Genomic DNA, 17254 nt, shown 5'->3' with positions numbered 1-17254 from the left:
CCAGTCAATTCAAATTTTCATTTCTGTCATATTCTTGCGTAAATAATTGATATAATGTCATTTCATGATATTTTCTACCACATTTTATATGGAAATATAATAATACACATGCAAAGTCATTTTATTTGACACGGCAGATAGAAATTCAGATTTCCACCAGATTTTCTACCACATTTTACATGGAAATATAATAATACACACGCAAAGTCATTTATTTTGACACGGCAGATAGAATTTCAGATATATCATTTAAATATAATTTAATGACATTCAGGTCTTTAGTATTTCAGGTCTTTGGTATGTCCCGCATACCGATCCTGGTGCATTGTTTTGAAAAGAAGGAAGAACTCCGAAATATTCCGAATAGATTATAGTCTCGATAAAAACGCGCCAAATACGACAATCTACTAAGTATGACCTACTTTCCATTTACGAGTAAAACAAAAAATATGTGATATTTTCTAAAAGGCATAAAAATATTTCTACAAGCAAATTAACTTTAATTCATAAAAATAAGCATAGTATTAATTCTATTAAAAAAAAGAACTATCCCGCAGAAACGCAGTAACAATATTTAGATGTGTATCAAATAACGGACCGCCTTGCGGCGGCCCGTAATAATATGTATAATTAATCTTTTGTGACGTATCTACAATACTTTAAACAGTCATATGATTATCAATTTAACAGGTTGAATCTTTAAAAACGTGATAGAAAGATAAACGATCCAATCTCTCTATCCAAGGGTTTTCTCGTTATGATTAGCTAGGATCGGGTTTCGTCTGTACGAGAGTTGTTTAGCATGTTTTCTCCATTACAACTTCCGCGTCTGAAGGATTTAAAGTGCTAACAATTGTACATAAGTACAATGGCCTATATTTTAACACTTTCTACAACCGCAGAAGAGAGCCTTTAAAAAGTTCAAATTCCTCAGTTCAGCGCGCGCATTGAGGACAGACATTCTCTACGTTTGTTTACATTCGCTACGATCCGCCGATCTACCGTTTGATAATGACAAGACCCCTGTGTCCCGTGCTGTGACTTGCGCGCTGTCCCGATCTACCCCCAAGCAATACCTGGATAGTTTCACGGGACCAGTGAACGCACAACATGAATACACGATAGCTGGGACAGCATATGGACAGGTATAGGTATATAGCGAGGTACGTACAGTAAATACAATAGGTCGATTGTTGATTTAACGCAAAGGGGGCGTGAGAAGTTTGTACAATTACGTTGTATTTTAATCGATCGAGGCATACCATGTTATCTGGTAAAGAGATTCGATCATTGCGATTGTTTTAATGTAAATTTAATTACATATGTGGATCTATTATTAAGGACCCTCACTTGCCGAAAAATATAGTTTTGTTTCATAAAGCACGCACTCGTTTGATATGTTTAGCTCAATTCTTACTGCGGCATTTGTTTTTAAATGTAAACATTGCCAATTATTGACAGTTTTTACTTTTGCTCATAAACAAAGACAGAACCAATAGCAGCGTTAGCAGTCGGTTTGAGTCGGTACAAAACGATCACCTAATTACAGAACGCGCGCACCTCGCACCTGCTGCAGTGTGCACTCTTTACGTTCTAAATTTTCCTCTCGTTCTAATTTCTCTTTACGCTCTAAATCCTTGATCACTGCTGAAATAATGTCTTTGATGTTAAAAAGAACCATGACTATTTCAATTTCCGAAAAGAAAAAAAAATCTTAATCGTGTTAATATGTGTGAATGTGGCGCTCATTGTGAATAAATAATTCCAACCCCGCGGTTTTGAGGCATGTTGATGTAACATACCGATACTTCAGTACCGCTTGTACTACTACGTAATATAAGAGTACATTATACAGTGGTATGTAATTCAGCTAAGTACATGCTAATTATCGTAAGATTATTAAACGAGTCACACAAGGGAGAAATATTGCACTACACTGTATCAAACACAATAAAAGTCTACCAGGAATCTAGTGGCAGACAGAATATGCTCAATTTTTTGTGTTTACAGTTGTCCTCTTCTAATATTTGGTCTAAATTAAAAATCATTGGCATGAAGCATTATTCATTGACATCTAATTTTAAACTTTTGATTAAAAATATTTAAAGGACAGCCTGCGTTTGTCAATGAAAGTAATAAGTCTGATGAAATGCATTCATCAAATCTATAACACTCTGCTCTAGGTAAGCGCTTCCGATACGTACCAAAAATACATGTACATGAACACATATACCTCTTAAAGAAAAACAATTTAAATCATTCATTTATAATGTAACCAAAAAAAAATCCAGCTCAATTTTCGTATCAAAATATGGCTCGACGAAATATCCACAGAGGGTCACTCGTTCATTAATATGCATGATTTAGCGGGCAGTACCGATTGACTTTTGGAGATGTACATGTAATATTGTCCTACTAATTTGATTGTTTTAGTTTAGTTTGTGTTCAGATCGTTGAGAAATGTTTAGAAGATGCAAGTAATGATACATGCATTCACAATTCCATCAACATATGCTATTACAATTAGAGATATAACCAAATATTGACTTGCTAGTAGATTTTTCTAATTACGTTTATTTAACAACATTTTAAATCTCTAGAGATTTTCCAGGTTTCTATGATCTTATAAATCAAGTTGAATAGAACCTTCAATTATTATAAACCTTCCATATTTTTGGCCGTATTTCAGCAACATGATTGCAGTAGCTGTGGTTGTCCTTCTGATCTGTGTTCTGTTCTTTGGCCTGAGACGACGTCTTCGTCAACTTCCGCTTCCTTATTATGAGGGACGTCACGTGGTCATAACCGGATGTGACACGGGCTTTGGACACATGCTAGCTAAGGAGCTGGATGCCAGAGGGCTCTCTGTTTTTGCCGGATGTTTAACAAACAATGGCGAGGAGAAGTTGAAGAAATCGTGCTCACGTAAATTAAAGACTTTTCCACTGGATGTGTCTGACCCTGACTCAATTAAGAAGGCCCTCCGTTGTATAAAGGCACAACTCCCAGATGACACAGGTGACCACTGCAATTCACTTTTTTTTTTTATTTCATATGGTTTTCCTACTTTGATTACCAGATTTTTGTGATCGGCGTTCGGCCCATATGAGGCATCCGGCAAACATTACTATTTAAGAAATAAAGTACGAGTTATCGTGAATGTTGCAGAATAACCTCCGAGGTCGAGAAATGTTGTTTAGAAATATAAAAGCCGAGGCGTTAAATATTTCGAACAACATTTTGAGACCGAGGAGGTTATCCTGCAACATTCACGATAACAAGAACTTTATTTCTATTCTACAAACAGCCCAGTATTTCTACAGATCGTTTCTCCTATAGAGAGACGATCTAGGTCATTTTGACGGCTGTTCCGTGTAACCCCAACGGTTTTGTTAGTAATAGTTACATGTAAATCGATCAAAGGAATCACATGCAGACGACAAATTTTTTCTTTGGATTTTTATTACTCTTCACTTATTTATAAAATATCTTTGAGTTATATTCCTAATATTTTAAGGGCAATTTAATACGATTATTATTACTACACGTTATATATTTTATGTAAAAACGCGCAATGAAAATGTGCTGGGGAGGTCTTAGGAACAGCCGCATTGATCTCTTAAAAATAAACATTTGATCGAGGCAATATACATCGTTTTGACTGGAACTAACACGTAAAATTGACATAGTTTTAAAACTTTTTACGGTTTGAAGTTGTACTTTCATGATCAGTGCGAGAAAAATAGGTATATCTCATCTGATAATTTACTGATGACGTTCGTGGTACATATTTGAGAATAATGTCCGCGGCATCTCTTTGATCTCGGCAATAACTGTAGTAGAATAGTGCACACATTACGCCTCGCACTACTTTGGTTTTGTTTATGTATTAACAGCTTCATGTAAATCTTTAATGAGACAAATAGTTTTATAAATCGAGAAAATTTCATTTGGAAGTATACTTACCTAATATTATAAAACGTAAAGTTTATTCTTTGCTTGCTATTCCGAAAAATGCATGTTGTACTTTTACATTACATAAAACCAGTTCATGATAACAATTATTAGTATTACCAGCCGATTATCTCTTTAAAGAAATACTTCTTGTCAGATATCTCACAGAGTTGCCATACTCAGAGCTAGGCTTTACGTATACTTCATCACTATTGCTGATTTTAATAGGGAAGAGTTGACCTTATTTTAATTAAAATAAATATAAAGACTACAAAATTTCAATAGCATATCGTTATGACCCTGTATAGAACTGATTTGATATGATTATCATTGTTGTCTTTGGTATAGGAATCTGGGCTCTAGTCAACAATGCCGGTATAGCGGGCAGTGTGGGGCCTGTCGACTGGCTCACTCGTCGGGACTACGAGGTCGTTATGTCAGTCAATCTGTACGGAATGATTGACATGACCAACGCCTGCCTACCTCTCATCAGGAAGGAAAAGGGGCGTGTCGTCAACATGACTAGTATCTGTGGGAGAATAACCTTGGCCCCGACGCCATATTGTGCCTCTAAATACGCAGCAGAGGCCTATTCGGACTGCCTTAGGTACAGTGCATGAAATATTTTGCTGAATGTTTTATTTATACCACAGGGGCCAAGCCCGTTTTAACATTAATTTCAATGTACCATAAATAAAGAAAGGGGTCGAACTCTGACCCAGATAAAAAAACTACCAGCTCACTTCAAAAGCCTAATAAATCAATTAATTTTTAAAACACTCGCAATATGCATGTGATTTTTAGAAAAGTAATGTCTGAGATACAGTCATGCCGAATATTTCAAGTTGATGGGTCTTAAAATAGCGGAGATATACGTCATTATTCTCTCGAAGTCGCAAGTTAATTTTTACTCGGACATTTACCGGTCCATGGCTCACGATGGGATTTTGCCTACGACAACAGTAGTATTGCAACAAGTCGAGAAACATTCGCACTAATCTTTTAAAATCTCACATCAAATGTATGCTACTTACATCCTTAAATTCCGATAAAATTCCTTAAATACTCTCCAAACTGAACTTTTATTCTGCAGCCACATCAACTTCTGACCAGACCGGCCACTGTGATAGCTAATGTTAAATTCAGTTTCATTGGTTAATATTCCTGATGGTCCAATCAGAATCAGTCTTTCTCGAAGACGTCAAAATGCCTGGTCTTGTCAGAAGTCAATGTGGTTGCAGAATAAAAGTTCAGTATGGAGAGTATATAAAGAATTTTATCGGAGTTTTTGTATGTAAGTAGCTTGCGTTTGATGTAAGATTTTTAAGGAGTAGTGCGAATGTTTCTCGTCTTGTTGCAATACTGCTGTTGTCATAGGCAAAATCCCATCGTGAGCCCTGGACCGGTAAATGTCCGAGTAAAAATAAACTGGCGACTTCGAGAGAATAATGACGTATATCTCCGCTATTTTAGGACCCATCAACTTGAAATTCGGCATGAGTGTATCTCAGACATTACATTTCTGAAAAATACATGCATATTGCGAGTGTTTTAAAAATTAATTGATTTATAAGGCTTTTGAAGCGAGCTAGTAGTTTTTCATTTGGATCAGAGTTCGACCCCTTTTTTTTTTATTTATGGTTACATTGAAATTAATGTTAAAACAGGCTTGGCCCCTGTGGTTTATACTTAGTCTAGATACTGGGAACACAAAGGTTTGATTTAGGCAAGTTTCGTGTTACTAAGTGCTGACAATTGTGCGCAGGGACAACTCTATAAAATTCAAAATAAAATCAAATTTAAAATACCAATAACCCAATCGCAACTTCTCGGGCCTTTCCGGCAAGCTCAGAAAAACACTTCGAATTAGCTGCAATAATGTAGCCCTCTCCGATTTTTTATATCTGATGTTTATTGGAGAGGGCTACAATTCCATAGGATCTCCGTAATGGTGCCAAATTATTTTTTTAATACGACTGACTTCGGTCTGAAAAGATCGATTTTATATTTGACTTCCTTTAGATAAAATGATTTTTTAATTCAGGTTGAACAAACTAACCGTATATAAATCAAAACCAGATAAAACACATCAGCATGTTTACCAGTCGTCTTTTTCAGCAGCCATGACAGTTCTCCCGTGATTTTATGGGATTTACGCTTGGAGTTTTGATGGGCTTGATAACGTGAATGTCAGTGTAAATAATTTATCTTACCTCGTTCTATCACTAAAACATACGCTCCTAAATTTTCATTGGCTGTCTCAAAATAAAACCGGTCAAGGTCAGTAAACATGGCGGACAAATCAACTTGCGTTGTTGATATACACGAAAAATAACCGATATATGGACTATATCTGATATTTTTGGATTAATTTATGTCATAGACTTCTACAATATTTGAGTTCAGGTAAGAAATGCAGATGTTATCGTCATTTATATACGATTTGAGACGAAATCGTTGCGGAAGTGAATCACTCCCGCACTTGCACCATTACGGAGATCCTATGGAGTTGTAGCCCTCTCCCCAAAAAAAAAAAAAAAAAAAAAAACGGGAGAGGGCTACATTATTGCAGCTAACCTCGAATATATTAACATCACCGGATGTTAGAATTTTATACAAAATAGAGTCGCTTCCCATTAAAATAAGTATCGGCTAGACAGTCTTGTATATTGCTTCTGTGTTATATTTTAGTGTATATCGTTTACTTTAATGAAGTATAGCTCACATCTCAACAAATCGTATAATGTGTTCTATTTATATAATCAAGTTTTACAAAAAGGGGGGTTGTCATGGACGCCTAGGTAATACATTCGAGGTGTATTTCCGAGCTTGCCGGAAAGGCCCGAGAAGTTGCGATTGACCAATGATCCTCATATACTGTGGAATCATTAAATTTCGTGGGGGGTATTTTGTGGATAAGGATTTTTTTTCGCGGGAATGTAATTTCGTGGATGCGTCAGTTTTTAGTATCAGAAGGTAAGCTTAATATTTTATAATTAGTTTTCGTTGAGAATGTAAAAATTCGTGTGCGAGGGCTACCCACGAATTACACGAAAATTGAGCCACCACGAATTCTAATGGTTCCACAGTATTTGTTTTAAATGATTTCATTATAAGTCACTCCCACTTATTGACCGACTTGGATTCTTCAATTTTGTGAAGCGTTAGCTGAGATTAAGGTATATAACAAATGTTTCATTTGTGGATCAGGGAGGGGGTGGGGGCAGATGGCAATGGGGGTGGTGGTCCGGAACACCTGTGAATAATTTAAATATCAATTTCTTGAATTTACATAGTAAAAATATCAAAAATAGTCCCCGGACCCCTGTTTCCAGCATACAAAAATATTGTTCCGCGCCTGTATTTACTACAAAATTATTCAAGCGAAGGTTTAACTTACCATATTCATATGATTTACCTTCATAAAACTTTCGTGTTGTTTGAAGCCAGAAATAAAGTAAAACTAGCGACAACAATTGTTTGATCTCCATGTATGTTGAAGTGGACATTCACGTTGTCCCTGTTGTATATTATTTAAACAGACGAGACCTGTACAAGGAAGGGGTATCAGTCCACATCATAGAACCTGGCTATTTCGCCACAAACATGACCAATCCAGACAACCTTGTCCTGTTGTTGCAGGAGGCCTACAACAGGTGTGACCCCGAGGTCAAGGAATACTACGGCAAAGGCTTTGTAGAACAAGGTAAATATCCACAATAATCATAGAATTTATTAGACTCTACCTGTGTCACTAGAATTCGTCAGACTCTGTCAACATGCTCCTGTTTTTTTATTGATAAAGATATTCCTAGAATTTGCTAAATGTTTCTCTATTAATAAGACAAACTTGCACATTGACATGCATGTCTATACATGTAAGGACACATTGACATGCATGTCTATACATGTAAGGACACATTGACATACATGTCTATACATGTAAGGACACATTGACATGCATGTCTATGCATGAAAGGATAAAAGTCGTTGCATATTGTAAACTAACTTTTATTTGCGACAACTTCTTTTCACGATTTACCTGAAATAAATTGGTTCGGGCGGCTAACATTCGCGACCGTACATAATCGACAGTCGTCATATATAAACAACAATACGACAAAGAAATGTCCGCGGCGAGAAATATTCAAGACTTTAAGCTCACGCAAACCTCGCAAATAAAAGTTGGTTTCGTGCGTTCTATAAGGTTATTTTTTAAAGATATTCATGTATCATTTTTCTTATCTCTTTGAAAACAACTGACATAATTTTAAACAAAATGTTCAGAGAGTTGTCTTAATGATATGACCGAGTAGTATTGTTTTTAAAATTAACTCCAACAAAAAGTTTATAAAAATTACTTTGTTTTATACATGACGTGATGTCTTATTTTAACAGCTGTTGACAAAGGAAAGACATTCCTGAGCGCCGTCACCAATAGCAACCCCGGGCAAGTAGTTGACGCTTACCTTAGCGCCGTGTGTTCGCGCTACCCCGCTCATAGATACGTGGTGGGACTGAGCGCCCAGGTCTTTTACCGGATCTTGTGGAATTTACCAGAGATCATTTCGGATTTTATATTGTGTTCAAAACGTCCGGTTCCTGCAAATTATCGGAAATCTTGACGGTTACTGTTAGTCATAATAATTTATGTAATGTTTAATGTTAGGCCATGTGTTAGACCATTCAAATCATATCAGTTACTGTGATGACTCCTGTAAATTATGGTTTAGCCTTTGTTGATAAGCATCGGTGACTCAGTGTCGTACTGTTACAAACTTGTTGTACGTTTTTATATTTTCTTAACAAATAAATTAAACATATTGATCTTTAAGTTTAATATTTTGTTTAATTTAGTGAAAAGTAGTGTACAGGAAGCGTGTTAGTCACATTATTTAAAACTGATACAGTCACATTGTTCCTCAAGATTGAGAGCTTGGTGCTTATTAATTGAGAATTAAACAAAATTATCTTGCTATTTGATATCAAATTGCAAGTTACATAAATTTGATTTCTTCAGATCTCTTACCATTGAACCTACATGTAGGTATAATTTGAGCCCCGATTGGTGAACAAATTGAAAATAAATAGTTAGCTCTACATGTAGTTCATGTATAAATTTCAATTTAGATATAAAGGCAACGCCAACAACTTTCTATCAAAAACACTAAGCCATTGAAGCTTTTGACATTTAGATATAGGTTTTTGGAACATTCGATACTCTTTGTTTTGACAGTTTCATTACACTATATAGTTATTCAGGGTAAAACGACAAAATTCATACCCGTTATACAATATTAATCAGAACAATTATCTATTTTACCGATAGCAGCCGGACTGCGTAACAAACACATTCCTTTACAGAGAAAGTGGGTTTAAATCTACTGTATTCCAAAATTAACCCTCTTATCGACAATAGAGGTCAATTCTCTTTAATCCATGTAATCTGGCTGCCCTGGACAGATTAGCTAATCAGCTTTGATTAAAACATTTACATTCGAACGGAGACTTTTTAACACAGAGGTCGACAATTTACAGTGTGTATTTATTGGATATTGCCGCATGTTGTTGATCATGTAGTGTGTTTTGTCAATTCTGGATATGTACTGTTAATCAAATATGAACAATGAATTTGGATTGGATTTGTGATTTTTGATTTGAGAACATATCTGTTTTTGAAATTCAACATGCCGTCCAAAGTCCCGCCTTGGTTCAGTGAATACCGGAAGGTCAGTGACAGGCAACAGGAATATCTACGCAAGATCCACGACCTCCGGCGGAGCATCCAGAACCGGGACGAACAGCTGATGATGGTCGCCATTGAAAGACAGCGGCTACTTAGGGGAAGGCGTAAAAACCCAAAAAACCCAAAAATGAGCAGTGTAATAAATATACAGATCAATAGCGGGCCTCAGCCGTTTCCCAACAGACAATGCGAGAGGAAGTTCTATCTTTGTCCTACCCCCGTTCCCCGGAAGTTAGCACCCATTATCAAAGGGAAACAACTCATGGACGCTCGGTCTGAGACGTCGGAAAAGGACCTTGACAAGGAATCTATAGACATCATTGCTAAACGTAACCTGAATCTCAGCGTCATAGGACAGGTCTCTCCAAACTGTAGCCCTTCTCCTAAACCGTTCCACAAGGAACGACAACTCCTGAACATGTCACGTGTGTCGATCAGGGAGGAGGACAGGAGTAGACGTTCTGTGGAGTCGTTCCTCAGTGTGCCGCCAGCCATTGAGTACATCACTAACGTCAGTACCAGGAAAGTGGTCTATTCCTCGGGGAAATAATGGAGATTGTCTCACCACGTGACCATGATAGGGAAAAATGTCGTATTTAGTTGAGACGTTTTTATCTTTATAAATAAACCGTTTAAAGGTATGGAATAATTTTTCAGATTTTAAACTTTCGAGGAAAAAAATGTTTCAAAATTAAAATAGAAATGTTTATAAAATTGAAGTGCTCGGAATGTGAATCATTTTGATTCACTATTATCTTTACCTTCATTCTCATCATCTTTATTAGCCTGACTGTGCTTTTATGTAAAATTTATTCCATCCATTACTATACACTTTTTCATGTTACATATGTGTTACGTTAAAGTTTTAAAATTCAGAGAATTTAAAACTATAACAACAAGCATTCTGAGAGTATTGCATAAGCAATACACGTCCCCTACCGGTTTGTAGAAATTGTGAAAGCAATGCACTGTTATGCAGAATATCAAACCCGAACATTAAAAAATTGGAATATAAAAATTTAATTTTCTCAAAAATATGTCAACCAGGCGCTACAGAATGTAAACTTCATCTGTAGTTTGACGTTTTGAAGCTGTTCAGCAAATTTCATATTATTCCTCAAACGCATAAAGAAAAAAAGTGTTGAAAACTGAAGTGGGACAGACAGACGGACGGACGGACGGACGGACGGACAGACGGACTGACGGACGCAGAGGAAAGCTATAGTCCCCTCCGGTGAAAACCGGTAGGGGACTAATAAGGGGGAAAATTGTTATAGATAGTTTTAAATTCTCTGAATTTTAAAACTTTAATGTAACAGGTTATAATTTCGGAGTGTTAACTCAGCTCAAGTTAATTTTTCTATTTTTAGCATTTTAGAGTTACAATTTTTATTTCAAAATCATTTAAATTTTACTTATTTTAAATGCTTTGTTTTTTTTCTCACTGTTAAAAGTTTTGCTTTATTTCTTAATCGAGAACATTTATTAGTAGCGTTTTACTTTTAATTGTATAACCATGGCATCTAAACAATTTGACACTTTTCTGGAAATTATTTAGTTACGACAGATTGTCGGACAATAAGTTAATTTGATAAATAAACTGACAAATTCCTCGTTCAAGCAAACCTTTGAAGATGAATTCTTTTTGTTATCAGAGCGACACTTTAGCGACTCGCGAAGATTATTCTATTTTCACTACGTCAGAAAACTTATTTACTCATTTCGGCTTTACTTAATCTTCTCTTTGTTAACATACGTACATCGAAATTCATCTAATTGACTTTATCACCTTTTTGGCCTTTAGTAAACAGTGTCAGCTCGTAGAAGAAATTCTGTGAAATTAGCCCGCTAGCATTTAAATCAAGTATCCTGATTGGTCAATGAGAGCAATTCAAAATTCAGCCGGATGGTTGGTGAATTTACTAAATTCACTTTACATCCGACGTTTAAAGAATAAAGAACTTGTTTTAATTTTACGGAATTGTTTCTCCTTTCCATTAGGTAAGCTTGAATGAAATGTTATATATTTTCAGTAATTTAGGTTTTCATTACAGTACGTATTTTATTATATTTTTTTTCTGTTGCTAATTTTGAAAAATTTGAGTTTGTTTTGTTTACAATGATTAACTATATATTTCTTATTATTGGCGGAACTATGAATTTGTCATTCCAGGTTTTTAGTTTTCATTTCTATAAAAGATATTTCGCGTCATTGTTTATTATGCAATGATGCATAATTTTGCTTCATCTCGTTTAAATGTGTGATTTTTATTATTGAATTTCTATGCTGTTAAATGCTGTTTTTATAAAGTTTGAATTCGCCGCGTAATTATTGTAAACCTGTAGTAGTAGTATGAAGGGGGACATTATACCCCACTTTGAGGTTCAAAAAATTTGAGGTTCAGTGTAGACCAGGAAGGTAAATAGGGAGGAGCGTAGCAGGAAGTTGATAAGTAGTATTAATGCGAGGATTTGAATGATGAACAACGTTTCTTCGTTATTTATTTGATTTCATTTGATTTATGAAGATATCCAACACAATTAGCACACTGTGGTTAATTATATGAATTGGTGATAAAAAAAATTGATTTTGATAAAGATGAAAAAGTGTGTAAGATTTTTAAATGAAGTGATAATAATTAACATTCCTTACGAGAACCGTAGAGGAGAGTGGATGATGTTAGCTGTAGACAGATGTCGGTTTAAGACACGAATCGAAAGAGTTTTCCCAATGATTGATTTAGTGCTCAAGAAACATTTAAAACTTATATCGAGTAACATAAATGGAAATCCATGTATTCAGACCGGAAAACGATTACACCCGTAAATAAAAATATTGTACAAGTCAACATTAACACACAATGTGATGAAGGACAACCCATCAATTCCGGTCTAGCAAGATGAATACATTATGAATCGGATATGACGATCATCCTGTTCCGTTTCCGGAACGGACTTTAGTGTTCCGTCATTTGACCAGCAGTATTCACGGTGACAACATGACTTCCAAATTAGATTGCAGACCCCATTGCTTGGAGACAGATTCTGCAGTGTTTTCCAAGCCTACTACGTCGGAACCTGTGCCTTCTAGATTGGCTCCCGCTGCAAATTTTGTCTTGTCAACAGGCACACGAGCAACCTCAGGCGAATTCATGAATGCAGGGAGGTCAATCCATAACATCTCTTCACCTTTCCTACTAAACTGGAACGAATGGAAACACCCAAAATATGCCAATTTTACCGAACGTTATGCCAGCTTTAGAGATTGGCCAAAGTTCCTCAAAGGCCCCAACAAGAAGGACTTGGCTAGAGCTGGTTTCATCTACACCGAAATTGGAGACAGAGTCACCTGTTTTTCGTGTGGATTGTCTCTCAAGGACTGGGAACCCTTCGATGATTCCTACAAAGAACATTTTCGTTGGTCAAAGAATTGTGTTTATGCTAACATGGTGTCAGACGGGAAAGACTATTGAGTTAAATATGTTGTAACATTATTCTTACATCCTTGTTAGAATAAAATCAAATGTAATTATTATAGTAAACAAATTTCCATTTGACCTGGTATTTATTTCATAAGATGAAATCATTTAAATGTTATAATCCAATCAGACAAATGTTCGGAAATGACAGTGTTTCCAAACTGAGGTGCAGTGTAGACCAGGAAGGTAATTAGCGTAGCAGGAAGTACATTATGATTCGGATATGACGACCATCCTGTTCCGTTTTCCGGAACAGACTTTAGTGTTCCGTCATTTATACAGCAGTTTTCACGGTGACAACATGATTTCTTCTTGCTGTAAGTTATCGTTAGAAAATGGACGCTTCGTGGAGGTATACACGACGAAAGACAACGAATACAGAGTAGATCTACGCGAATGGGAATCCGATCGATATCCTAGCCGCAAGGGAATAAGTTTAAAACCAGACATTTTTAAAACATGGACAATGGCTTTAGACATGATTGATAATGCTTTGAACAAGAATGAAGAGTTACATTACCACATGGGATCCAACATTTTTTGCACAATTAAAAAGGACAATCCATGTGTGGACATTCGTCAGTACTGGCAACCAATAGGCCAAGAACCACTTGCTCCAACGAAAAAGGGACTTTGTCTTCGCCCGATCGAGTACAGAAAGTTGAAGTCTCATGTGGCTGAAATAGGGAAAGCTATTCCTGGCTTCGATTCACTCGTTCCATGTTTCATGCGCGATGATCATTTGAATCAATTAGGCCTGCTCCAGTGTCCTACCTGTAACCCGCTGGATTATACCAATTGGTGAAAAGAAAGGGTGTAGGGAAAAAAAACTTTTTAAAGAATAATAATTAGCATGAATATTGTAATATAATTGTAAATATTTCTAGAATTATATGTATGTTTTATCAGTATTGTTTCCCTTTCATTATGAATCGTTTTGCAGTAAAACCGTTGTCGATATATCACATATTACATGCGCTTGGGGTGTAAAATGTAGTTTTACATGTCAATAAATGAAGTTGTTAAACATGATTTCTTTTTTGTTGTATGATCTGTGTTATTGTTAAGCATGTTTCCGAATTGTTATATAATAATATTACACCATCAGGATATGTTCATAAAAATTACAACTCGGAAAGGGTGTTTATCATTTTATGATTTCAACACGAGGCTGACTAACGTGGTTTATCAGGGAGAAATGAACTGTGTACTAAATCTCAACTTTTTGACTCAACAGTTAATTAATGTACGTTACAACCCTAGGTCCTTTCCGGGTGTAATTTACCAGAATAGGAAAATCGGAGGAAACTGTTTAATATTTTCCAATGGGAAAATAAATTGTAATGGTCCTTGTGAAAGTTTCAGTCAAGGTTTAAAAAGACTGAGAAAGTATGCACGCGTCATACAGAAACTCGTATACGATGTACGTTTGCAAAACGTACGACTAGTCACTGCGTCTGCTTGCCACAAATTATCTGGAAAAGTGAACGCAAGTTCCTTATCTAAAAGTTTGAATTTTTCATACGACCCGGAGTTGTTTCCCGCAGTCATGTTACGACGAGATGGTATTCATTTCACCTGTCATTTGCGAGGAACAGTCCTTATCACCGGTATCAAGAGATTGAAAGATTTAGACAACGTAGTATTTCCAACAATTTTAGAAATCGAGATGTGTTTATAAGAACAATTTCTTTTAATGTTTGGTAGAGACATGTCGTACGAGAAATATTTAGAGTCCGTTTATTACAACCCAAAGCATCCAGGGTCATTTGGGGGGTTAGAAAAATTATATCGTGCCGTGCGAAAAGAGGGAAAATATGTTCTGAGTCGAACAAAAGTCAAGAACTGGTTACAAAAACAGGAAACGTTTACTCTACATAGACAGATTAATAGAAAATTCAAACGTGTGCGAGTAGTCGTTCCAGAGATTGGTTATCAGTGGGATGCTGACACGGCCGTATTGAACTCGTATCGCAAAGAAAACGATGGATTTGGTTACTTTCTTTTTGTCATTGATGTATTTTCGAAATATGCCTGGACAGTCGCTTTAAAATCCGCCAAAGGTAGCGAGATGTCACGCGCTTTAGCCTCTTTGTTGTCAAAAACTAACAAGCCCAAGAAAATACGAACCGACAAAGGTTCCGAATTCATGAATAGAGATGTTCAGAAGCTTTTAAAAGAAAATGGTGTGTCTCATTTCTGTTCTCAAAACGAAAAGAAAGCAAACGTTGCCGAAAGAGGTATTAAAACTATTAAATCAAAATTTAGTCGATACATGACTCAAAATCAGACTCATCGATGGGTTGATGTCTTAGCTAATGTCACAAAGAGTTACAACGCCACCTATCACCGAACCATCAAAATGGCGCCCGAACAAGTGAAAAAGAAGGACGAAGCATCTATATGGATGAACATGTACGATCATGCTCCCAGAAGTAAAGTTAAAAAATCAGAAATAAATATATCTGGACCTCTGCGTTTTCATTTTAAAGTCGGTGATAAAGTTCGCATTTCTCATCTGAGACAGCCATTTGATCGAGAATACGATGAGAGGTGGACAGGTGAATATTTCGTCGTTAAATCGCGCATGGTCAAACAGAAAATACCCCTTTATCACTTACAGGACATAGATGGTGAAGACATAAAAGGGACATTTTACGGAGGAGAATTACAAAAAGTACTCATCGACAGAGACGTCATGTATAGAATCGAGAAGGTGTTGCGATATAAAGGAAATCAGGCTTTAGTTAAATGGTGGGGGTAGCCTAAAAAATTTAACAGCTACATACCCAGATCGTCATTGAAGCATTATAAGAAGAGTTAATTATGTGGTATATAAAATATGATAATTAATAAAACCTAATCATAGCATTGAATTTACTTTTAAAAAATAAAAGAATGGAGCAATCTAATATAATGCAGAATGCCAATTTTCTGAGAGTTCTCAGACAAGCTAACCGCAGTCGACAGCGCACTATGATTCCTAGTGCAAGCGATCGACAAATATTAGCTCTTTGCGATGTCGTGGCTCACTTGCTGCAAGGACATGTTCCGATCTTACCTCGCGATCGCTCTCATTTCCGACGTTGGCGAATTGTTATGAGAAAATTGATCAGTCCGAGGATTTCAATTGCAAGAAAAAAAGAGACACTACTCTCTCACTGCGAACTGATTCCAAGACTTTTGAGAGATTATTACTTAGCGAGGATACTCATTCGTATTTTGAGAGACAGAGAATCTTAAGTTATAAGAGAGAAGAGCCACGATTCGCTTTAAACATGACTGTGTATTTATTTTTGGACGGGAAAGACTCGTCAAATTTTCATCCCTCTAATACTCCCGATGATTTTATCGTTACTCTACCTAAGCAATACATGTTGACCGGGTTCTTGGGAGTGCGCACTTTTAGAGGTAAACATTCGTCTGTCCAAAGAAAATGTGGTATCTCGAGTGTACGTATGCTGCGATTTAGTTGAAGACAGTTATGTTCGAAATAATATGATACCGGTTCTGCGAGCTTGCGATGTAACAAAGGACATTAAGGAGTCTTATAACCCTCCCTTCTACTTTGATATATCTAAACAAGACTTTCGTAACATCAGAGTTTTTATAAGAAACGAACAGTTAAGACCTATTCCAACAAGTACTGAATCGTTTGCGTGTGTCTTGTGTTTGCGGAAAAAGAAACCATGGGCTCAGTAGAGGTGTACGACTACGATAAAATGCAATGGGTTCCTTACGTTCCCGATTTTAATAAATGGATCAAGCATTTTGAAGACATTTCCGCTGGCAGGGTGCGTCCGGATTATAAAGGGAGGTACATTGTGGGGAGCGGCTCGCAACACCGACATGAAACTCCTTCCAGGGACCATCACCCTTTCGTGAAATTAGTGACCCCAGTAGCTCAGGCAATCGAAATGGCTAAATCGGAACTGGAACGTGAAAACGACAACTCCTCACCGAAAAAGCGAAAATTTATAAGAAAGCGAGAAATGTATCGTCCACCGGGAAGACCTGCAAACTCTAAACCTAGAACCAAGAAGCCAAAGCTGACCACGCAATTCGACGATTAATC

The 17254-nt window shown here is 36.5% G+C and overlaps 2 protein-coding genes across 3 annotated transcripts; both read left to right on the top strand.

Annotated features, from left to right (window-relative positions):
• The first annotated feature begins 932 nt into the window (after window positions 1–932).
• LOC117690492 (dehydrogenase/reductase SDR family member 9) lies at window positions 933–8794 on the top strand. Of its 2 annotated transcripts, none has more exons than XM_066068384.1 (5): window positions 933–1163; window positions 2690–3018; window positions 4303–4561; window positions 7497–7660; window positions 8353–8794. In XM_066068384.1, exons 1-5 carry the CDS (start codon window positions 1138–1140, stop codon window positions 8577–8579), a joined length of 1005 nt encoding a protein of 334 aa, XP_065924456.1. In that variant the 5' UTR covers window positions 933–1137; the 3' UTR covers window positions 8580–8794. The 2 variants fall into 2 exon arrangements, with proteins under 2 accessions (XP_065924456.1, XP_065924457.1); XM_066068385.1 differs by having other exon boundaries at window positions 934–1145.
• A 145-nt stretch (window positions 8795–8939) lies between these two features.
• Window positions 8940–14211, top strand: LOC136270540 (uncharacterized). Its single transcript, XM_066068386.1, has one exon. The coding sequence runs from the start codon at window positions 9642–9644 to the stop codon at window positions 10248–10250; it is 609 nt and encodes a 202-aa protein (XP_065924458.1). The 5' UTR covers window positions 8940–9641; the 3' UTR covers window positions 10251–14211.
• The last annotated feature ends 3043 nt before the right edge of the window (window positions 14212–17254 follow it).

The sequence above is a fragment of the Magallana gigas genome, chromosome 8 (assembly GCF_963853765.1).
Source record: "Magallana gigas chromosome 8, xbMagGiga1.1, whole genome shotgun sequence".
NCBI lineage: Eukaryota > Metazoa > Mollusca > Bivalvia > Ostreida > Ostreidae > Magallana > Magallana gigas.
The sequence above is the reverse complement of the archived record's forward strand: the minus strand, read 5'-3'. Positions and strand labels throughout refer to the sequence as shown.